General features: G+C 39.8%; 1 protein-coding gene across 1 annotated transcript in view; it reads right to left on the bottom strand.

Annotated features, from left to right (window-relative positions):
- LOC145439845 (microfibril-associated glycoprotein 4-like) overlaps positions 1-6481 on the bottom strand; it is a 532879-nt gene extending 526398 nt beyond the window's left edge. Inside the window, exon 1 of the mRNA XM_080317492.1 lies at positions 6283-6481. Coding sequence (XP_080173618.1) covers positions 6283-6424 — 142 coding nt within the window. The 5' untranslated portion in view covers positions 6425-6481. The remainder of the gene's footprint in view (positions 1-6282) is intronic.
- Positions 6482-21290: the final 14809 nt, after the last annotated feature.

Raw genomic sequence — 21290 nt, 5'->3', positions numbered from 1 at the left:
TTCTTCACTGGCATCTAATTTTTCAATGCGGGATGGTATTTGTCTTGCGAGGTTCAGATTACCAAGACAGGAACATTCGGCGCCAGTCATTTAGGCGCCTACGGACAAATTAATCTATATGTATTTCGTATATATCACGAAGTTTTCGGTCACCATAAGGGCAGTCCTTTTCGGCCAAGGTTTCTCGCTGCCGATCATTCTGGCACACTTCTTGGAGTCGCGTGTTACATGGCCTAAAACTGTATATGTCTTGGTGTGTCGTGGCGTAGTAGTGGCCAACGACGATATGCCCATTTCTATAAATCTTGCGTATTTTTCCTTGGGGGAAGAGTACCCAATAATCATACACATTTGGCAACTTGAAATCGCGCGCAGCGCGAAAAACATTTGAAAAAGTTGCATAAAGTTTTAAAAAAATACTCTATTATTTATGCTAATTCACCAAAAACAATTTGGGGCCCCCTTTCGAGCTCGCCCCCCCCAATTGGGGGGTTTGGGGTGCGCCAGTTACGGCCCTGGATGTTACATAACAATCCTATTGAAAATCTTTTGAAAGCAATTGTTTTCTTCCTAAAGAAGTTGGAGTCGGAGTCGGAGTCAGGGTCATTTTTGCAGACTCCGACTCCAACTCCAGTCAATATTTTTTCCACATCTCCAACTCCGCTATAATAGCCGATATAGATAGAATCTATAGCAGTCCATGCGCAATATCTGCATGTTTTTGAATTAGCTGGATGGTGAGAGCAGAGGTAGGCTAGCTACCTGTAAATTTCCGTTATAAGTAGTCTATATATAGCATAATATACTTGAGTGTTTTCATGCGGCTCCATTCGTAGTCCGAAGTTTGAAATGCTGTCCCGACACCCAAAAAGGTTGGGAATCACTGGGTCAGGCGATTCCAATTTATTTCCGCTAAGCCTACCGACAATTCTGATGGGATGTCAGGAAATAATAGCATGCAACAAAGTGACCAATAACAATTGGTCCACCCATAGATGCATCATTATGTGTAACTTGCCCTAAATTTCCAAAGACACTACCTCCATTAACTAACTCCACCAGTGGATCTGATCACATGGGCGAATAAAGGATAACTCTTTGATTGCAATATGTGAGTATACTAATAATAATGACGAAATTCATTCGTAAATCTGAAAAAAAAAACATTCGTGATTCGCGCGGATATAAGCTTTCCCTCTATTTATTCAAAACATGGTCCCTTGCGATTTTGGTGTGTATAGTAGGCTAAGACGTTATGAGAAAGTAGAGAGATTGTTGAGCAATTATGCTTCCGAGACTGATTGAATGAGGCTAGAGTACAAGTTGTCAGATAGGACACGTGTTTTGATGGTTCGTATTGACTGTTAGTATTTTTGATTGCGATATTGTATTGCAACTTTTCTTAAAATGATGTGCAACTATAGAGATTGTGGGATGGTGTGACGACCCACAACCCATTGTTACCAGTACGACTATAAATTCCATATGGAATTCAGACGGTGAAAGTTGGAGAAGTTGGTGATAATAACGCATATTTGTCGATGGGAATGGGTCGGCAAGGAGGTTGAATAGTTATAAAGAAATGTGATACAAATTGGATGTCAAAATATGGTCATATAAGTGTAGGTAGGCTGATCTTGGATACTTGCGGGAAGGACTGGCGTTTATGTAGGCCTACCGTACGAAGCGATGAATTCCGGTATAATCGCTGCGCACGGTCGGTGGGTACCAGCAACGATTTATTGTATAATAGTTATTATAATGGTGTATTATATTATGATAGAGGATAATGATAAAAGGACATGCGATGAAAATGAAATGGCATGATGACGTTGTAGGCGAAGTCGAAATGTCAGATCATGGTCCTGTAACCTCGTGAATCTGCTATGTATTTTAACTTATTACCGCACTCAATGTAGTTGATCGTATAGGCTAGCCAGGGGCGGGCAACTTCTCGAGTCGGCGGGCCAGATATCGGAAAATTAAGTACTTGGTGGGCCGGATTGCTGAATCGATACATTATTCGCCCATTTATCCACCTATACAAGAAATAAATCACATTTAATGACTGCATTTTAACGACAGTAATGTCACTTCAAAGCCATTTCTCGCAGATAATGACGAAGAAAATGTGGATTTGAAAATAGCATTGTCATACAGGCGCCGCCATGTCTGCTTCTATCTGATCAATCAACACACGGTGCAATCCTCAATGAAAATCCTCAAATTAAGATTTCAAGGAGTTCGATAACCCCGGTACCCCTAATAAACCAAGATATCAATTCATTAGGGTTGAGTAGGTGACGAGATAGCATCGTTGTTCACCTGTGTGGCCTGATAAATCTCGATATCGATTTCATGCGGTCCGCGTCCACTACGAAATTTGAAAAGTGGCCCGCGACCGTGCTGCAAGTGCTACAAGTCGGCGGTTACAGAAAGAAAAATAAGAAATATCAGCCTGGTGTAATTGACCATTGTAGTCGACAAATACCATGATTACCACAAACGACATTAGGGTTGAGTACATCGTAAATGCCTATAATGCAAGTCTTTTCGCTTCGACTAACTTAAGCAAGTAGTGGGAAATCTCGGCAGACTAGGGCCGCGGGCCACATTATCATGTAAGACGGAAAACTGTACGCGGGCCGGACAGCTCCGAAATTCCTCAGGCTATCTAACTGATTGGAAGATTGAACTACTTCTACTTGACAATCTGAAAATAGCGAAAAGTAAGTAAGTAGATCACAAAATATTGAGAAGTAGAAGTAGAAGTAGCGAAAATCAGATCTACTTGAGTAAGTACCAGAAGTAGAGGAAAACTACTTGAGTACTTCGAAAAAGTAGAAGTACTTCGTTACTGACCGCTAGCAACGCTATTTGTAAATAAACAGTTACACGCACGAAACAACACGCACTAATGAGAAATTTGTAGGTTATAGAGGAAATCTTTTTGTCTGCATAAAATAGGTTTGTTCAACTGAATAAAAGTAGACTCCAACACTTTTAAATGAAAGAACCCTCCCAACCCTAATACCCATCACCCTCACCCCCAACCCTAATCTTGGGATACCTAACCCTATAACCCTAATCCCCAACCATACTATCTCCCCTCTCGCAACCTTAATACCCCCCCCCCCCCAACCATGATACGTAATACCCATAACCCCCAACCCTAATCTTGGGATACTTTAACTCTAATCCCCACCCCTAATATCCCCCTCCCAACTCAATCACCACCAACTCTAATCTTGGGACACCCTAACCCTAACTCTAACCAACACTAATATCCCCTCTCAACCCTAATATCCATCACCCCAACCCTAATCCTGCGATACCTTAACCCCAACATGTACCCTACACCCCTCCAACCCTAATGTCCCCCCTACCCACCCACGGCACGTAAAACTTCCCTATTTGAGAAAAATAATTCGTATTAAATGCATTTATAAGGGCCGAATTTACCGAGGGCTGAATTTACCAAGGACTGAATTTACCGAGGGCCGAAGTGACCGAGGGCCGAATTTACCGGCCGAATATACCGGTGGCCGAATTTACTGGGAATTGCACCGTATGTCCGACATGTCCGTATACTTCTAGTTTGTTATTGTTGCCATTGGTACAATGCGAATTTCATGGTCTGTGATTTTGACTGTTGCGTTGTACTTTCCCTTGTTGGATTTTGCTTTTAGATTTGTTTAAATTCCTTTAGTGTGCCGTTAACTCTTGAAAAGAGGCACCCGAAAAGTCTTCGAGTTTAACCCTAGACCACTAAGGTAGGATATCGTTACACGATGACTAAGGTGGGTCAAATTGACCCCATCAGGAAATATGCCCTTTTTCTTACCAATTTCGCTATACAGCTGTCTAATAACCTCCTGCAGGACCTTATAACGATGCATCTTCTGTTTCTGAACACATATATGCCGTATAAAATCGGTGTCCTGTGCATGGAATCAGTTTCCTGTGCTCACACTATGTTTTATTTTTTATTATTTTTTATTAAATTACTTTATCTTGGAAAAAGGCCATCGATTCCAATCAAGTTTGAACCCTACTGTCTACCCATTTCAAAGTTCCCGCTGAGGCGTAACACCATTACACGAATGGCGAACTGTGGTCAAACAGACCCCATCAGTTATTTATTACAATACAACAATATAGTAGGCCTGCAATACAATTAGGGCTAGGCACAATGATTCGAGTACTCGAATCTGAATCGAGTATTAATTTTGATGATTCGAGTCGAGTAGTAAAAGAGGATTTTTTCGAGTACTGAAATTATACGCTCTTCGCAACTGAAAGGTAATTTACTAGCGAGAATTATAGTTTTGGTACTATTTTCCACTGAGGAAGGCTTGAAACCTGGATTGGCCGTGTCGCAGCATACGAGACATAGTACAAAGCTACGAACGTTACTGGAAATAACACATTTTCGAAGTCATGATCATCCCACAACATTGCCAAGAAGTACAATGACATCGGTATAGTCTAAAAAATACAAAAGTGTCTTTAATGTGACGGATAACAGGCATTATATTGGTTGTAGTGGCATAAAAAGTACATATTTGAACGTTGACACAGTACATTCTGCTGTGACGTCATAATGAGTGATACTCGAATACTCGACTCGACTCGAAGCGTAATACGTGATTCAGAAGCGAATCACTCGGGCACTCGATTTTGCCCAGTCCTAAATACAATACAACGATACAATACGATACAATATTACAACAGTTACTTATTACAACAAAGCAGTGTTGGGATGACTCGAGTCATGACTTGACTCGAGTCAGACTCGAGTCAACTTTTTCGTATGACTTGACTTGACTCGAGTCACTTCGAAAAAATGACTTGACTTGACTTGACTCGGCGCTTCAAAAATGTAGATTGACTCGTGACTCGGAGCAAAATTTACGAGTCAATTTCAAGTCATCAAGTAAACGGTGTCGATTAAATCTCTGTATCTTGTTTATGTTCGGATTATTCGTGATACGCCCGTGTGACTTGTGAGAGCAACCAGCCATTCACTGATTGTACCGTTCACTGACCCCCATTGTTACATCACAAATAAATTGACCGAAAACGAACTGATCACAGCTTACGTTTATGTGCTATCAGTAGCATAATCTAATAGCAACGCATCTCTGTTTCTTAGACGGCTGAGTGCTTACGTCGCGCAATGCCCACCTTAGCTAACCCCCTTGTATGATTTGAATGGAACGAATATAGTTTATGCGTTTATATTCTCACGAATGTGTAGATGGATAGTGTATTATACCATATCAATTTGTTTCAACTTCTCTACGCTTCGTATTCAATCCTCCATTTTGGGTCACGTATTTTATTAGCTGCTCTACGTCTGCTCAAGCGATACAACGCCTTTTTGCATCATTTATATTTAACTTTATGTTCGTTTGCATGTATACTTGACTTTATACTCGTTATTTGATTCAAGATATATGTCCAATACATCTGTCTTTCACACAGCTAGCAAAATGTAATGACTTTGAATCGTCACTCATACTTCAAAAAACCAATTTGACTTGAATTGTGACTTGACTCGTGACTTGACTTGACTTGACTCGACTTGACTCGAGTCACCTCTAAAAAAAGAGTCACTTGACTTGACTCGAGTCAAAATGTGCAATGACTCGAAATGACTCGTGACTCGAAGGTAGTGACTTGATCCCAACACTGCAACAAAGTAAATTCAATCAGAATCCTCATCCGGTCCAATGCATGTTTCACACGTGATACATTCTCTGTAGTAAGCCTGGACATTATTCACGCACTCAATCCATGACTCAATCCACCCATAACTGACTCTTTCTGGCCAGCAAAGAGATCTTAAAGCTTGTCGTCGTGCCTCGTTGACTCCACGTGACATGAACAATGAGAAAGAGCCCTTAGCAATCAAAATCGATCCGATTACAGTGAGGAGAAAAATACTTAGTCTGCCCTCTCTACCTCCAAAATCTGACCCATGCTCAATCAATAGCTCATAGCGGCGAGGTATTAGCGATAATCAGCTAAGGCCTTATTGCGATTGGTAGTGTATACCACCATTTAGGATTACATGGCTGGCAAGAACAATCCGCCCGCACATGAAAATATGGCTCGCATATTTGTTCGCCTGGGGTCAATTTGACCCCAACCTTAGTGATGGCGGGTTAATAAATATTCTGTTACATTGGATGTTGTATTGAAAGCAATATTCAAGTTCTGTACCACGAACCAGATATTTACCATGAATACCATAGACAACAACAATAGTCGACGTACCTTCGTCATTCCGTGCAAAAGTCGATGTTTGGACTCTACTCGAATTCGATATTTGAGTCTCCGGCGGCAGGGGTCTGCATCGGAACACTACAGTATCATTATCATTCATGTAGACGTCTTCGATCTCCTGCTGAGATTGCATTTCACCACGACGCAAAGTTTAAGTGTTCGCCAAAACTTGTTAAATATACTTCAATACTGGTAATAGAATATCACGAGTGGTAAAGAGTACGTGGTTTGTCCAGGTATTCTGTAAATGGTTTATGGCATTTTGTTTTGAAGGAGTTGTTGTTCGCCACCTCTAAACGTCCATTGCTAAATCCTATATTTTCTTGGTGTTGAGATGAGTCACTACCTTCGAGTCACAAGTCAATTCGAATCATTGCACATTGTGACTCGAGTCAAGTACAGTCACTCGTGTTTTGGAGGTGACTTGAGTCAAGTCAAGTCAATTCGAGTCCATAAGTCACGAGTCAAGTCTCCAAGTCATGTCCAGTCTACGGAGTTCCAGACATTTTTCAAGCCATTCCATCTTGCAAGATGATTGAAGTACAGAGTGATTCACTATTAATTATGAACAGAGTTACGAATATCGTGTCAGTAGCGACATATAGCAGGAGTGGCGAACCTGCCGCCGTCGTCACGTATTTCAATTATTATGTGTTGGCGGCCGTCGACATGTGAACAACAGAGGAAAATGTTGTGCCCGATATAGAAATACCAACTGGAAAGGGTATGCTCCTCGTGAAAGATATGAGTTTCTGTACTGTTACCTTTAGGTCAGTGGCTCCCAGCCTGGGGGAATTCCCCACTTGAGGGATTTTTTTTAATTTTTAGTGGGGAACTTTGCTTTAGAATTGTAAAGGATGTACCAAACTTTTCATGTCCGAACTGTCAAGTAATAGTCAACATCTTTATTTCCGAACGTGTGTTTCTTTTGGCTTCGAATTTGCTGGAAGTATTTTCAAAATCTTTTTGAAATCCCTCCTTTACATGCAAAATCTCCTTATTTTTAAACTCCTTCATATGCGATAAAAGTGTGCAGTTCGCGAGACAATTTTGTTGGGCCCGCGACGGCCTCATAACTAGATTTCTCCCACGCGGGCAAACGACGTACCAAATCTATCACAACGAGGCCTATATAGTGAAAGTATTTATCTTATTTTTAAGTCAACATGTTTCAGATAGTGATAAAACATTTCAACGTCATCTATCAAAAAGATCAAAGTCTACGAGATCGCAAGTGCACTTGCTTTATTTTTAGTAGCAAGGAGAGGACGTAGTTTATTTTTGTCCTTGATGTTTCTGCGGCATATTGGCTTACACCGACATGCGATCTGTACATATGCATAACATAAGTTCATGATGTGCACGTGCCGTTGGACATGGAAGGTGCGGATATAGCTATGTGAGGCTTTCTAAGTCTTGAAACACCCCTCCATGGTATCCCAGTAATGCATGGACGCAAAGCGGAGAAGTCATGGATACCAGTAGGTTGCATTTAAAACAAACATGTTTTTTTTTTCAAGCCATGATGGCACGAATATTCAACTGTGATGTCATAGTGGATTGACATAGACCATTAAAAATGCAGGGTAAACATAGCACCTTTGACGAAATATCTGTACTATTAATGTTGAACGGACTAGTTTGAGGGTTCCAACCAACCCACATCGATGTGCGTCGGCAGTAATTGTCCGTATAGCCTCATAAAACATGTTTTTGGCAAGTATTTACACCAGTGGTTCCCAACCTGTGGTACGCGTACCACTAGTGGTACGCGAAGGTCTTCCAGGTGGTACGCGAGTAGATTCTGGTTCTTTTTTCGACCGAAGGAAGTTATTAGTTCAGGAATGGTTGAATTTGAATTTTTGGAAGTTTTTTGACTAGTGGTGAAAAAACAATTCCATGCATCTATCAACCCGGGCTGATAATGCCTAGTTTAATAGAATTTGTTATTACTAGGGCGATTAAGTGTTAAGTCAAAAAAATGTCAAAATTGTTGATTAAGTCAACTCGTTTGTATCGTAGATTTTCATGTTATACAGCCTGTAGCCCACTTTATACGCCTACCGTTGTAAGCGGCCCGTTGTCTGCTCATCGTGGATCATAAACTGTCAAACGAAACGAATTGGTTGACAAGTGACATGGTGTTATGCTCATTGCTCAACGTACGGCAATATCTTAACTGAAGCAAGACTGCTTGGGCCTTGCATGGTTATTTTATCAAGAAGCGCATGATAAAAAATTGTGACGTATGACAGCATTGTCAGAATAGAGCAACACGTTGCGTCACCAGCAATGTACGTACAGCTTCAGTGTTGTCAGCCAACAACTACTGCTGTTACACGGTATTTCCTTGGCAAGCTACTTAGTAAGGCAGACACCTTCCACCCGAAGTATGTTTCGCTTTACTACAACAAATTTTAATTAAGTGTACGAATACGTGGTGTAACTACTGGGCCAGATATCGGTAAAATAAAGTTTTTTCATGAAAAAATTTGTCAGTTTTTCAGTCAAAAACGCTTTTTCAGGTCAAACCAGAAATAAATATAAGTAGGCCTAGTACTATTTTAACATGATGTGCGAAAACACATAATTTGAGTACGTGTACTCAAAATTTGGTCAAAATGAAGTTTTTTTACATCAAAATCCTCCGATTTTAAGGTAAAAATTCGCCCTAGTTATTACACCTCACATAGTTAAAATACGCGGGTATGACGTCATAAATATTGAAAATATTTTTGACCGCCCACGGCGTGCGAAAATTTTGTAGGTGGTACGCGAGCACTGCATAAAACCTCGAAGTGGTACGTGGGTGGAAAAAGGTTGGGAACCACTGATTTACACAATTATGGCATCATTTTACAACTTGTAAAAAAATTAGGGCCTTTGTTGAAATGTTTTAAATGGAACATTTGTTTTAAATGCAACCCTAGATACCAGTGTTAATAATCAGTTCTTTAGTCTATCCTGGCGGGACATCGAGCCCACAACCAACCGATAAAGACGAACTAATTTCATGTGCTTAGCCAGAGGGCGAAAGGGACCATGCCGCCAATTATTTTCTAATTGTGTTAATGAGCAATAAATTTAGGGCAAATTCATTTAAACTGAAATATTTCTTTGCGCGCTTCGCGTGATTTAGTGTTACTGGAAAACTAAAATGTCTGACAGGGTCAGACTGCGTGTGGTGAAACGCTCTACCTACCTTGCAGACATGGGGTGATTACTTCATGAATGTAATCGATTGCGATTACGATTACGATTACGATTACAGCAAAATCAGGAAGTAGTCGATTACGATTACGATTACATTGAAAAAGTAATCACGATTACTCACGATTACATTTATTTTACATCTTATAAGCTATGCTGGAAGACAATATATGGATTGCGCTGAAAAGGCCGAATGAGATAACAAACTCCCTTTAAAAAAGATGCGTCATTTGCTTGTTACGTCATAATGTAACTATTGCCCATTTTTATGGAGGTCAATTTATCGCGCCCATCGATTTGCATTCTTGCCAGGGCCATAACTGGCGCACCCCAAAGTTCCCAATAGGGTGGAGAGGGAGCTAGAGGGGACTCAAAAAGTATTTCGTAAACCAAAATAGGTATAGAGTATTTTCGAGAGATCTAAGTAACTTGAAATCCTCTCTAGATCAGTGATTCCCATCCAGGGCTCCCAGCTAGTCTACTCGCAGCTCCCATTGACGTTGGAAAATCCAACAAAAACAATAAAAATCAATCGATAACACACAAAAAAATTGATATTAAAAATTACACTTGCTTGGCTTGGAAATTGGAGCTTATAATTAAGGGTGGAGACCAATTCCTTTGCTGTCGAATAACGATTCTCTACTCAGCAACGATTTCGTTACTCAACTCACGTCAGAAAGTATGCTCACACTCAAATGCGTTTGGATGGGCACTCAGATTTAAGTTTGCTTAACATCGGACTTAATTAAGAGCAAGTGGTGTTACAACACGTTTTACAAGGCTATCTGACCATCAAACCAATTGACTTGATTGTTAAGTTCAACGGCCGCATTGACGGAATGAATGCTTTTTTGCCCATGATGAAATTGTTTTCAAGTCCTATTGTAGGTAATGAGGCCACTGACCCTAGTAATTTACAACTTGAGTTGCTAGACATGCAGTCATGATATAAGACATGACAATTTGTTTGTGCGTCTCACGAAAGTTTTTTTTAGTCTGCTACGTTTGAGCCAATACAATATATTTTGATTATATAACAAATCGGAGGTCACGAATTAACAACATACACTAAAGTAATTATAACAAGATAATATGAATTATGAATTACGTGCCCCCAGCTCTACTGCTAGGTAATTGTGTGGTGAGATAGCGCAGTGGTATAATCCATGGCTGCAACACCAATGGTTCCTACCAAAGTGTTGGAGGTTTATCTAGGCTCCTTCTCGCCGCCTCATCCGCATAAGCGGTGTCTTACAAAAAGCCTAGAAGTGGGCCGTGGTACAAGTTGGTAGATACGGAATCAAAAATGTAGAAAATCGGCCTGGTGTATAGGACCGTTAGTCGACAAACACCATGATTACCTCAAACAAATAATTAAACTCTACAGGTAGATCTGACCATCGGGGGCTGAGAGAGGATTAAAAACTAAGAGTAATATAATGCAATTACTAATATTATTGATTGAATAGTATATTCATATTGAAATGAACCCGAATATTTTCGGCTGACACTCGTCAGGGGTAATCGTCAGCCGAAAATATTCGGGTTCATTTCAATATGAATATACTATTCAATTGTATATTGAAGTTCTGTACCTCAAAGAAGCTGTTCTAATATTATTGACTTATCAACTTGAGATTGCCACCCTATGGGGCCAAAGACCAACGTTTGGACTGGGGGACGAAATGCTGTTTTGGTCCCGAATCCAGCTACATCCCACGCTAACATGATGTATAAGCACATGGCCATGGCGGTACATCCCAATGTTGAGTAAATAATTGTGAAATAACGATTGGCGCCCGTTTCAAGTAGAGTCATATGAGAATAAGAAGAAGCGAACATAAAATTCTGCCTTCAACTTAATCAACTTAATACTACAAGCTGCAGTTACGAGAAACGGCAAAACGGCTCGGTTATGATATATATATATATATCATCAGCTGTTGATTTTACTGCTTCGTTGTGGAAACTCCAATGTTTTATTTGACGAGTACAAAATATCAAATCTTTGTCCGGTGTCCGTACGTACTAGATAGGCCCAATGCTCGCCAAGCACCAACGGTCAAACTGCGTTTAACTAAGCATATCCAAACATCAACACATAAGGTACTATTTTAAACAAGGCAGAGCAGAGACAAATTATACTGCTGCAGGGTAGTAGCGTGTGGAAAGTTGGATAACCTCATATAAAGCACGGCAGGTGTTCTTACAATCACACTAGTGTACGACGTATACGTATAGGCCTACATTGAACATCTATTTACTGTGGATGTGGATACTTCTTACGCAATGACGCGCAAAGCTAACTGCGGCTTCTGACGTAATAATGAGCAGTGGCGTTTGAAAATCAGACGCTTGTGCTATCACGAACCTTGTATAATATCTCTTCCTTGTTCACAAATGTTCAGTTTATGTCATAGTCCTTGTACAAATGAAAAGTAATCGTTCTTTCATAGATAAATCGATTAGATATGGGAAGTAGTCGATTACGATTTCGATTACTTCGGATTTTTTTCGAATGTAATCGATTGCGATTACGATTACTTGAAAATGCTGTAATCGTCGTAATCGATTACGATTACTAATCGCGATTACCCCATGTCTGCTACCTTGTTTTGATAGTAGCGATCGAAATAGTTGAACAAAAGAGATCACTACCGGCTTGTTTGAACGAAGAAATCTCAGTCGCAGTGAATAGCACGGACTTATTGTGGAGTGTACAAGGAAGTAACCAAAACTTTTTACAGCACGGTTATCTCGTCTTCTTGATATATACACGCTCGGCTGTTTAAATTCTGAATCCAACCGTACATTTCTGGTTGGGTTCGCGTCCCATTGAGGTTAGTGTTTTTCAACTTTGTAAAGTGAAGTAAAATTTGGCGAAAAAACCTGCCGGTGCCTGCCGGATACGCTTGATTTACGTACTTGACTCAAACTGTAATCGCAATTATGAAAGGACGGTATTTTGCTAGTATAGCTTGAGGCCGTGGAGATGGATCAGTCTAGAGTTACGCAATAGGCTAGTGCTGGACAATTGGGCACGTGCAAAACCCGCTAGGGCAGTAGGGCACATCACGACCTAAAAACGTTTCGCGAAACCTGCGTCTCTGCTGTCGCAGCGCTTCGCGTACGATTTCGGTACAGATGGCTAATCATCACCCACTTTCTTCACATTATATGCAGACTCCACGTATGTCTCATTTGTCAATATATATCGATTGCCAAACGCGGAGATCTCATTTATTTATTCCTGCTGCCACTAGAAAGAGCATATTATCCCCAACAGTAAGTAGAAAGAAACCACAGTGACCAATACTGTTTACCTTTCAGGCAGTCGAACAATATGGATCGTCTACAAAAATAGCATCGTAAAATTTTGGGGAATAAGTCAGAATCTCTGCTGACTTTGATTCGCGCTTTATTCCATAAATATAAATGCATCATGACATCCAATTAAAAGCCGAACTATACTATACCGACCAGATCGCACACAGGACCGAAAAATTACTTTGTCAGAAGCGTTGGTCTCGGGCCCACATGGGATAATCAACAAGACCAACAAGGGGACTTATCCTTCCAGACCAATATTTCACGATCAGTAACGCAGCATCTTTGGTATTTGGTGAGAGTGGGTATGTCCTGACGAGTCGCACGGCGTTGTGGCTGACTTTTGTCAATTATATGCGCAATTGCTTATTTTTCTAATCCTCTCTCACCCCACATGATTACATTTAAAGGCAGGGTTGAGAGAGCTGGTTTCTACGAATATTTATGGCAGGTTGGTAGGTAGGTTTTAGGGGGAAAATGGAGCTTAGTTACTCGGCTTTTTGCCCCAGGACGATATCTGACAATATTTATAATTATAATTAATTATTTATAATTAATTAATTAATTAATTATAATTAATTAATTATATTTATAATTAATTATACGTCTTCGAGGAGGGCGTTGTTATTAATTACATTGCCACATGTTGTTAATTCCAATAATAATTTTAGCTATATCATAAAAATATATTATTATACTATCTCAAACTTACCAGACTACGCTAAAATAAAAACACAGTGATAAGCCCACGATTCCGAGTCGATATTTCTGCACGGAGTGCATAACTTTCCTCTGCGACTACTGTACTGTGGAGCCCAGCTAGTCAGGGCAGGACTATTCGGCGCCGGTCATATATGTGTCTTCTGAGCAATACAAACTCCAACATAGAAATATCGAAGGTGTTGGCCAACAACATGCGGTGGCCATTTTCTCGCCCCCGGTGCTTTTGTGAGCGCACTTTGCTGAGTCACATGTTGGTGAAAACTTCCTAATTTCTTAGTGTGTCATGGCGCAGTAATGACCGGCGCCGAATTGCCTATTTCAATAAGTTAAAAGTATTGACATTGAATCACCAGGAGCGCGAAAAAATTACAAGTTCAATAATTATCCCAAAAAAGATACTCTACAATTTGTGTTGATTTACAAAATAAATTTTTGTCCCTTCCAGCTCGCCCATGGCCATGGCTGCAAAGGTTTTATCGATGTTTGAAACAACATCTTTTTGTGAACAGATGTTCTTCGTAATGAGCAGTATTTAAACAAGTCGACGGTGAAACTATAATCAATAAACATTCTAATGGCATCGTTAAATGCTCTGCTAGTAGGGATTCGACTTCATAAAGTATTCTAATAGCCAAGTAAAATAGATGTAAGCATTCAAAATCCCGCACACTCACTTTCCTTTCGTTCATTTCCGTAATGCTATATATCTTGAATCACAATGCGCCAAGCTTTACAATGCCTTTCTGAACAGTGTTAACTTATTGCCCATTGTCGATATGTTGCCTATACATTTTTAAAGCATGACAGTTCAGGCAAAAATATTGTTTCAAACGACTTCACTGTATTTTGTGAGGAGATAATTGTTTGTTTCATTGATTTAACGCAATGGTGTTGTGTATTTTACTCAGTATACCGGATCCAATAAGCCTACAATTTCATTTTGATCAATTTTGACTCATTCAATTGCTGGCAGGCGTACAGTATAATGTTATACAACTACGAGAGCTTTGCGGCTTCAAGTCCGGCCGAGGACGAATCTGGTATTCCCGCGTAATGGTTGGCGACCTAGGCTACTCGTCGCCACCAGATCTGTGTACGTGATGTCTTACAAAAGCCTAGAACGAAAATGGGCGCTGCTAAGACTTGGCATCCCAGGAATGTAAAGGAATCATGTGGGCCTCGAGTAAAATGAGTAGTTCAACAACATTGATTACTACAAATCGCATGGAGATGTAATCATGATCTGAATTGTTTTGCTTCCTCGAACACATATTGAAAAACAATATAACATTGCGATGTTGCCTGCCTAAAATAAGAGAATATATTATGAAATATGACTTCGTTTCCGTCTTGCGTCACCATATTACGCAACTTTATATCTGACTATTTCTCGCCCGCAAGGGTTCTATTCTAGCTATAACCCCATGCTAACATGGTTTACAGGCGAATTAATGACAGTAATTTCAGATTTGACTGTAAAGGATTGCAAAATGAAATTGGTGCCCACTCAAGCAGGGCCATAACCACATGAGATAAAAATCTGCATTGAAGCAGGGTTGTAACCAAGTCACATTGTTCCGAGTCACGAGTCAATCTTACTTTTGTGGTTTTGACTCGAGTAAAGTCGAGTCATTTTCAATTCATCACCGAGTCGAGTCCGAGTCCAAGTCACCGTTTAAAGGCTCAAGTCCGAGTCATAGCGTTATGACTCGAGTCGAGTCCAAGTCACAGTATTGAAGTCATGTTCAACTCATGTTTTCAATCCTGAATTAGCTTATAGCTTATAGAGAATCAACGAATTCATTCTACAAGCTATCTGATATAGAACCAACGAATTCACGTCTAGATACCAGCTGATAGAGAATCAATAGATGCTGTTTATGTAGACGTACAGTTTTTCTTTCGCATTATCAGGTGGTTGACTAAAAATAGGTCAGCTTTCCTGCTCAGCTCCCGAAATAGCCGACGGAGCGTTACTAATATGAGAGGAAATTTTGGATTAACTACAAATAGAGATTTTCAAATTTTACCGGCCACCTCATGATATTGTTGTCAATTCCAACTAGAAAAGGTGAATTTATTAGAGTGGAATATTTTGGATATGAAAAAATAGTCGGCCTACTACTAGTATTTAATTATATTATATGAAATAATTTCTCACCAAAAACACTCCCTTTATTAAAAAAAATATAAAATTTTCTTCTCTCATATCATTGATTCTACTTTTTAAGATTAAGCCAGATTCAGTGTTCTTTTTATGCAACATAACAATTTTACCAAGTAGCCACCCAGTAAAATAAATGAGAAGTTATTTTTGAACAACCCTATTGTGCAAACATAACACAACATTAGCCATTCATTATAACTCACGTGCACAATGCACATACCTAACAAAACGTCAAATGGACGGAGTGTATTGTGTGTTTTCACTGACAGCAGATCAAATCAATGATGAGTTACAATTCAAAAATACTAAAGTGGAAAGGAGATCCTCATATATGTTATAGCGGCATGGCCTTAGAATAAATCCACATCTACTAAAACACGTTCCACTGGTGCACTAGAGACAGGAATTGCCAAGCATTTTTGAACCACATTGAAGAGCATTGGATACTCATTATTTATGGTCGCCCAATAATGCAAAGAATCATCGCCTTTAAATCTACACACGAGCTTATCAGTCTCTTCCAAGTACCTGACCATCTGAGTCATTTCATTGCCTCTAATTGAACTTTGCTTCGATTGTTTGCTTGTATAATTGAAAAGTCTCGAGTACTTTGATTGCGGAGGATCTATTACCTCTTCATCACAGGATGATTTTGTACAATGCTTTGCTACTATATGTGCCATCGTCTGTTTTTTCTGATATCAGGCGAGTCCAACGAAAGCAGAGGCGACAAATAGCGATATTGGCAGAATTCGTCATATGCGTTGATCTAGCCAGTACGATTCGCAAATTTCTTCATCTTCAAGTCATATAAAATATGCCGAGTCAATGACTTGGGTCGAGTCATGCGTAATGACTCGAGTACAAGTCGAGTCAATCCAAATGTTGACTCGAGTCGAGTCGAGTCATTTTCCCTTTTCAAGAAAATGACTCGAGTCAAGTCGAGTCACCAAAAATTCGTGACTCGAGTCGAGTCATGACTCGAGTCATTACAACCCTGCATTAAAGAATATTGCTTCTCGTAGTTCAGAAGCTCTCAACCTATTTACGATCTCGTTCAATTTAGTTAGACACTATGTACTATACCCTTCTGGCCTGAAAACTGCTTTTGTTTAATCATATTTCATTTAAAAGAATATTATAGGCCTACTAAAATATCAGTAGAGCTCCAAAAACTAAATTAAATGAGATTTTTGTTTTTGTTCACTGTCCACCAGTTGTCTGCTAAAAACGGATCGAAGGTGTTCTCCTGTCGCACCTAATCGGTTTCAATTTTTGACTTGGTGTTCATCGTGGCTGAAAATTCCAACACGCATCCCCGCGTCGAAAAGAGTTTCAATTACTGTGGCACAGGATTGACTAGACTTTAATAAAGGAACCTTACTGAGCCAGCAGGTGATCGATTCTCTAGAGAACGCGGCGGTCGTTCGTAATTTGAAATCTGAAAGTTTATGTGTATGCTCTTAACAAGTCTATGTTCAATCTTTCCTGGCAGAACATCAATCTTTATTTTGACAAAACTAGTTGAACAAAATATGAAGTTACTCGTCCAGGTTTTTGCACAAACAAGTAACTACGGAAGCTACTCCCGTACCCCAGATCAGAAGCCCTTGTCGTAATTGAACCCACACATAAATGCAACCCACCGAGTCATGCCATCGTTACGAGTAACGGTAAAGAATCGTTCAGTTATGATTTATATGAACTATACCGTGAAGTTATCATGATTTGATGTGAAGTAAATTGTCATTATATTTATGACAACTATAAAATTCTAATAGGTTGTGTCGTTTGTTGCAACATTTAAACTTCGTTTAATAACCATAAACAAAGTATAAATCCCAATAATTACCATACTATTTGAATCTAAGCAGATTAGCGATTGATGAGCAGGTGGCGTTGTTAATGAAAAGACATAAGCCATGGCTTGCACAATGACGAGCATCGCTAATATTACCTAATAAATGTGTTAATAAGCAATGGAGTTAACAAAGCAGAGATTTCTATTGTAATGATAATTATAACGGGATATAAAGTACTATTTCTTCTTGACAAATGTTCAGTTTTTCTCCTACTCCCCGTAAAGCAGGGGTCACCAACCTTTTTGCAGCCAAGGGCTACTTTTGGGTACTAATTGAAGCGACGGGCTACCATTTACTCCCACCGTTTACCCGTGTCAGACACAATTCCCGCTTATATATTCATAGCATTGGGCAGGTATCGCATAGCGGTAAGACTTCTAAGATATTCTTTCAAATCAAAACATCCCATTTCAACCCGCTAGCCACTTTTTAAGAAATCACGAATTACTTCGCACCGTGTTTATATAAATTATATAACATCTGTAAGCTCAGATTTTGAAACAAACAAACAAACACGTTAGACTGGACATCGTGTTATCTGTTTCTAAACCAGTCAGTGGGAGGCCTGGCGTTGCATGCTATCAACTAGTGCGCTGCACTCTGGTATGTAACTTACACTGCAACTCTGAGTGAGTGTTCTAGATTTGCATTAGTGAGGCGTGTTCTGCGTTTGTTATTTGATTAATGTCGTGTACGCAAAGGCTGGTTCACAACGATAGGTTGAACCAAACACGCTTGCAACCTTCATAGCTGCTGCGCAATTGCGCAATGCGCATTCACTACTGTACTTTTCCGTGTCAACTAGGCACCAAAAGTTTGCTGCAGCCTTGTGGGCTTTGAGGTGGAGGTGATTTTGCAGTGGTACAATTTCAATCTCTAATTGTTCAGCATCTAGACATGACAGATTTCATTATACCTCACAGCAGCATCGATTACAGAAAGTTAGAAATATGGTACTATAAATTGCGTTGAGTGTAATAGAGACAAGCTATGTCGAAAGATGCAATGCACATTGGGCATACTGCATCTGCTAGTACGTCACCGCCATTTGCTACCGGATAGTAACGTTGTTTACTACTTTGGCATTGTCCGGGACGTCGAGCTACCATAACGCAACCCCCACCCTTTCAAGAAGACCGTGGAAGGCATGCTGTCATATCGCCTGTGTGGGCAGTACGCCGTTGGCCTATTATTTGTCTTCGATATCTTGTTATTCTACTACATGTTGGTGTATTACTAATTGTAATTGGGTATGGGTATATTTGATATCATCATTTTAAGTGGTTTATATATATGTAGTGTCATTTCTAAGCCACATGTTATAGTGTGATTTAAACAACAATAGCCAAATCACTCAATTTATATATTTAAAAGCTCACTGGTGATAATCTGACGAATATTGGCAAATGCTGCTATTCGATCTATTTTTAGAACAGGCTCGCCGGCCACTCATCTGGTCCTCGCGGGCTACCTGGTGCCCGCGGGCACCAGGTTGGTGACCCCTGCCGTAAAGTAAAAGTATCCATGCCTTTTTCATATTAGCTAATACGATTGCGATTACTACTTTTGCAGCAAACAATACGTTTAATCGTTAATATTGTCATATTTATTCCACTGGAATCTTTTCGACTGGCTCTCTTCAGCAGTGAACGCCAGTAAATGAGGTTAACCAGGTTCGAAATATCGAAAGAATTTTGTCGTTGTGACCTAATTATGACAAGTACACAAGTCGCGAACGGCAGTAAACAGCGTGGAATAAATATGACAATATGAACTTATTGTTTGCTGCAATATTTCAGTTCTGTACTTCGAAAAGCCGATTACTACTTTCTACGAATATAATCGATTGCGAACACGATTATTTGTAAATGCTGTAATTGTCGCAATCTATATCGATTACAAATCACGATTGTCCCAAGTCTGGGCTTCTGCTATATTGAAAGGTAACGACTAAAATCCAACATTGAAATCAATCTGCAGTTTTTACTACATAGATTACATACATGCACGATTGCTCGTACAATTCTACGTTATGGCGCTATGATTTTCACCAGCAGGTCGATGAATGCCTACAAAAAATTATTATATACTTCACGGACGCGTCGGAGTGAGTTAGATGGATAATAAGGGAATGCAATTAGCCGACATCATGTCAATGGAATAACAAGCAATATGTTGTGATATCCGAAACGTGGAATGAGTGTCTAATATGTGGGTGTCGAAGGCAGCGACCAACTATATACACCGCATTATAATAATTATGACTTTTCATTATTCGTTCGAAAGTCAGTATGAATCATTTTACATTTATTTTCGCACACAATCAAAGTTCCGTATTTTCATAACTTAATGCGATTTCATGCACCCACCAGTCGTTTTGTGACCACGTATTCTAAGTCCACGAGAATATCCGTGTATACGTCGGAAAGCAATATTGTTACAGTCACAGCAAGATATGCCTATCAACTATATACATAACGAAGTAGGTCTTAGTATACAAGATGATTAATGCGAAGAGTAAACAAGCAGGAATGATTGGGCGTTGTCGTTTTACAATAGTAGATTAACGGTTGCTCGCTAATGACCAACTTCTTAGTTTTCCGTGATTTTTATATCCCTCATGTCAGGGGCGGGCAACTGCTCCAGTCGGCGGGCAGGATATGGGAAAATATAGTAGCCTACTTAGATGGCCGGATTCCCGAATGGATACATCAAACGCGTATTTATTCACCTGTATATATACATGAATTAATCGTATTTAATGTAAACTTGAACTTTGAAGCATATATACCTAAGCAGTATTCAATCAATTTATCAACCTACTTCAATAACCGTTAAAGTCAATGAGACATATGTGGTCGATCAAAGTTGTGAACAGGATCTTTGAACTTTGGCTGCATATCGGAGACAAAGAAAACAAATAACAATTATTTGTGTCTGAAAAAACAAAGAAATGATAACCTACAGTCACTACAACATGACGCAGTAAGCAAGTCAGTAGAGAATTGCGGAACACTCTGACCGCCGGCCGTATTATCATGCATTACCGAAAACTGTCTGCGGGCCGCTCAAAATTACGTCGCGGGCCGTATGTTGCCCGTCCCTGCCTGATGCGCTTCGACGTTCTGTTCTCTAAACATCTCACTTTGTTTCGTTTACGTCACTTGTATGCGACTGTTCCTTGGTCGGATACGAAATTGTCCAAATTGGGACTACTTTTTTTACCTTACTTATGTCGCCATCACAGCGGTTCACAGTCAACAGCGTATGGTCGGACTCTAACCCGCAACCTTTTTGCGTGCAGTTCTAGATCATACCACTATGCTATCACATCCCACTATCCCAGGATGTGTCCTAACCAGAGGTGGTCAGTAATGAAAAAGTAGGCCTACTACTTTTTAGAAGCACTCATGTAGTTTTCCAGTACTTGCTGTACTTACTCAAGTAGATCTAATTTCATGCTACTTCTACTTCAACTTAGTGATATTATGTATCAAATATAGGTAGTCAAGTATCGGTGAATACAATTTAGGTAGCGGGATTTTTGGTTCCGTTCACACCGCATTGTCACCCATATGAAATATTTCATTACAGTCAATACAGATCATAACACTTGAAACTACCGTTTCGCAATGTTGCAAATACCTATCATATCGTAATCTAGCAGCCTATGGCGTGCCCTAATCTGGAAAAGTGAACTCTGACTT

The sequence above is a fragment of the Botryllus schlosseri genome, chromosome 5 (genome assembly GCF_051294905.1).
Source record: "Botryllus schlosseri isolate E-star chromosome 5, Bs_hap1, whole genome shotgun sequence".
Taxonomy (NCBI): Eukaryota; Metazoa; Chordata; class Ascidiacea; order Stolidobranchia; family Styelidae; genus Botryllus; species Botryllus schlosseri.
This window is presented reverse-complemented; position numbering and strand designations above follow the sequence as displayed.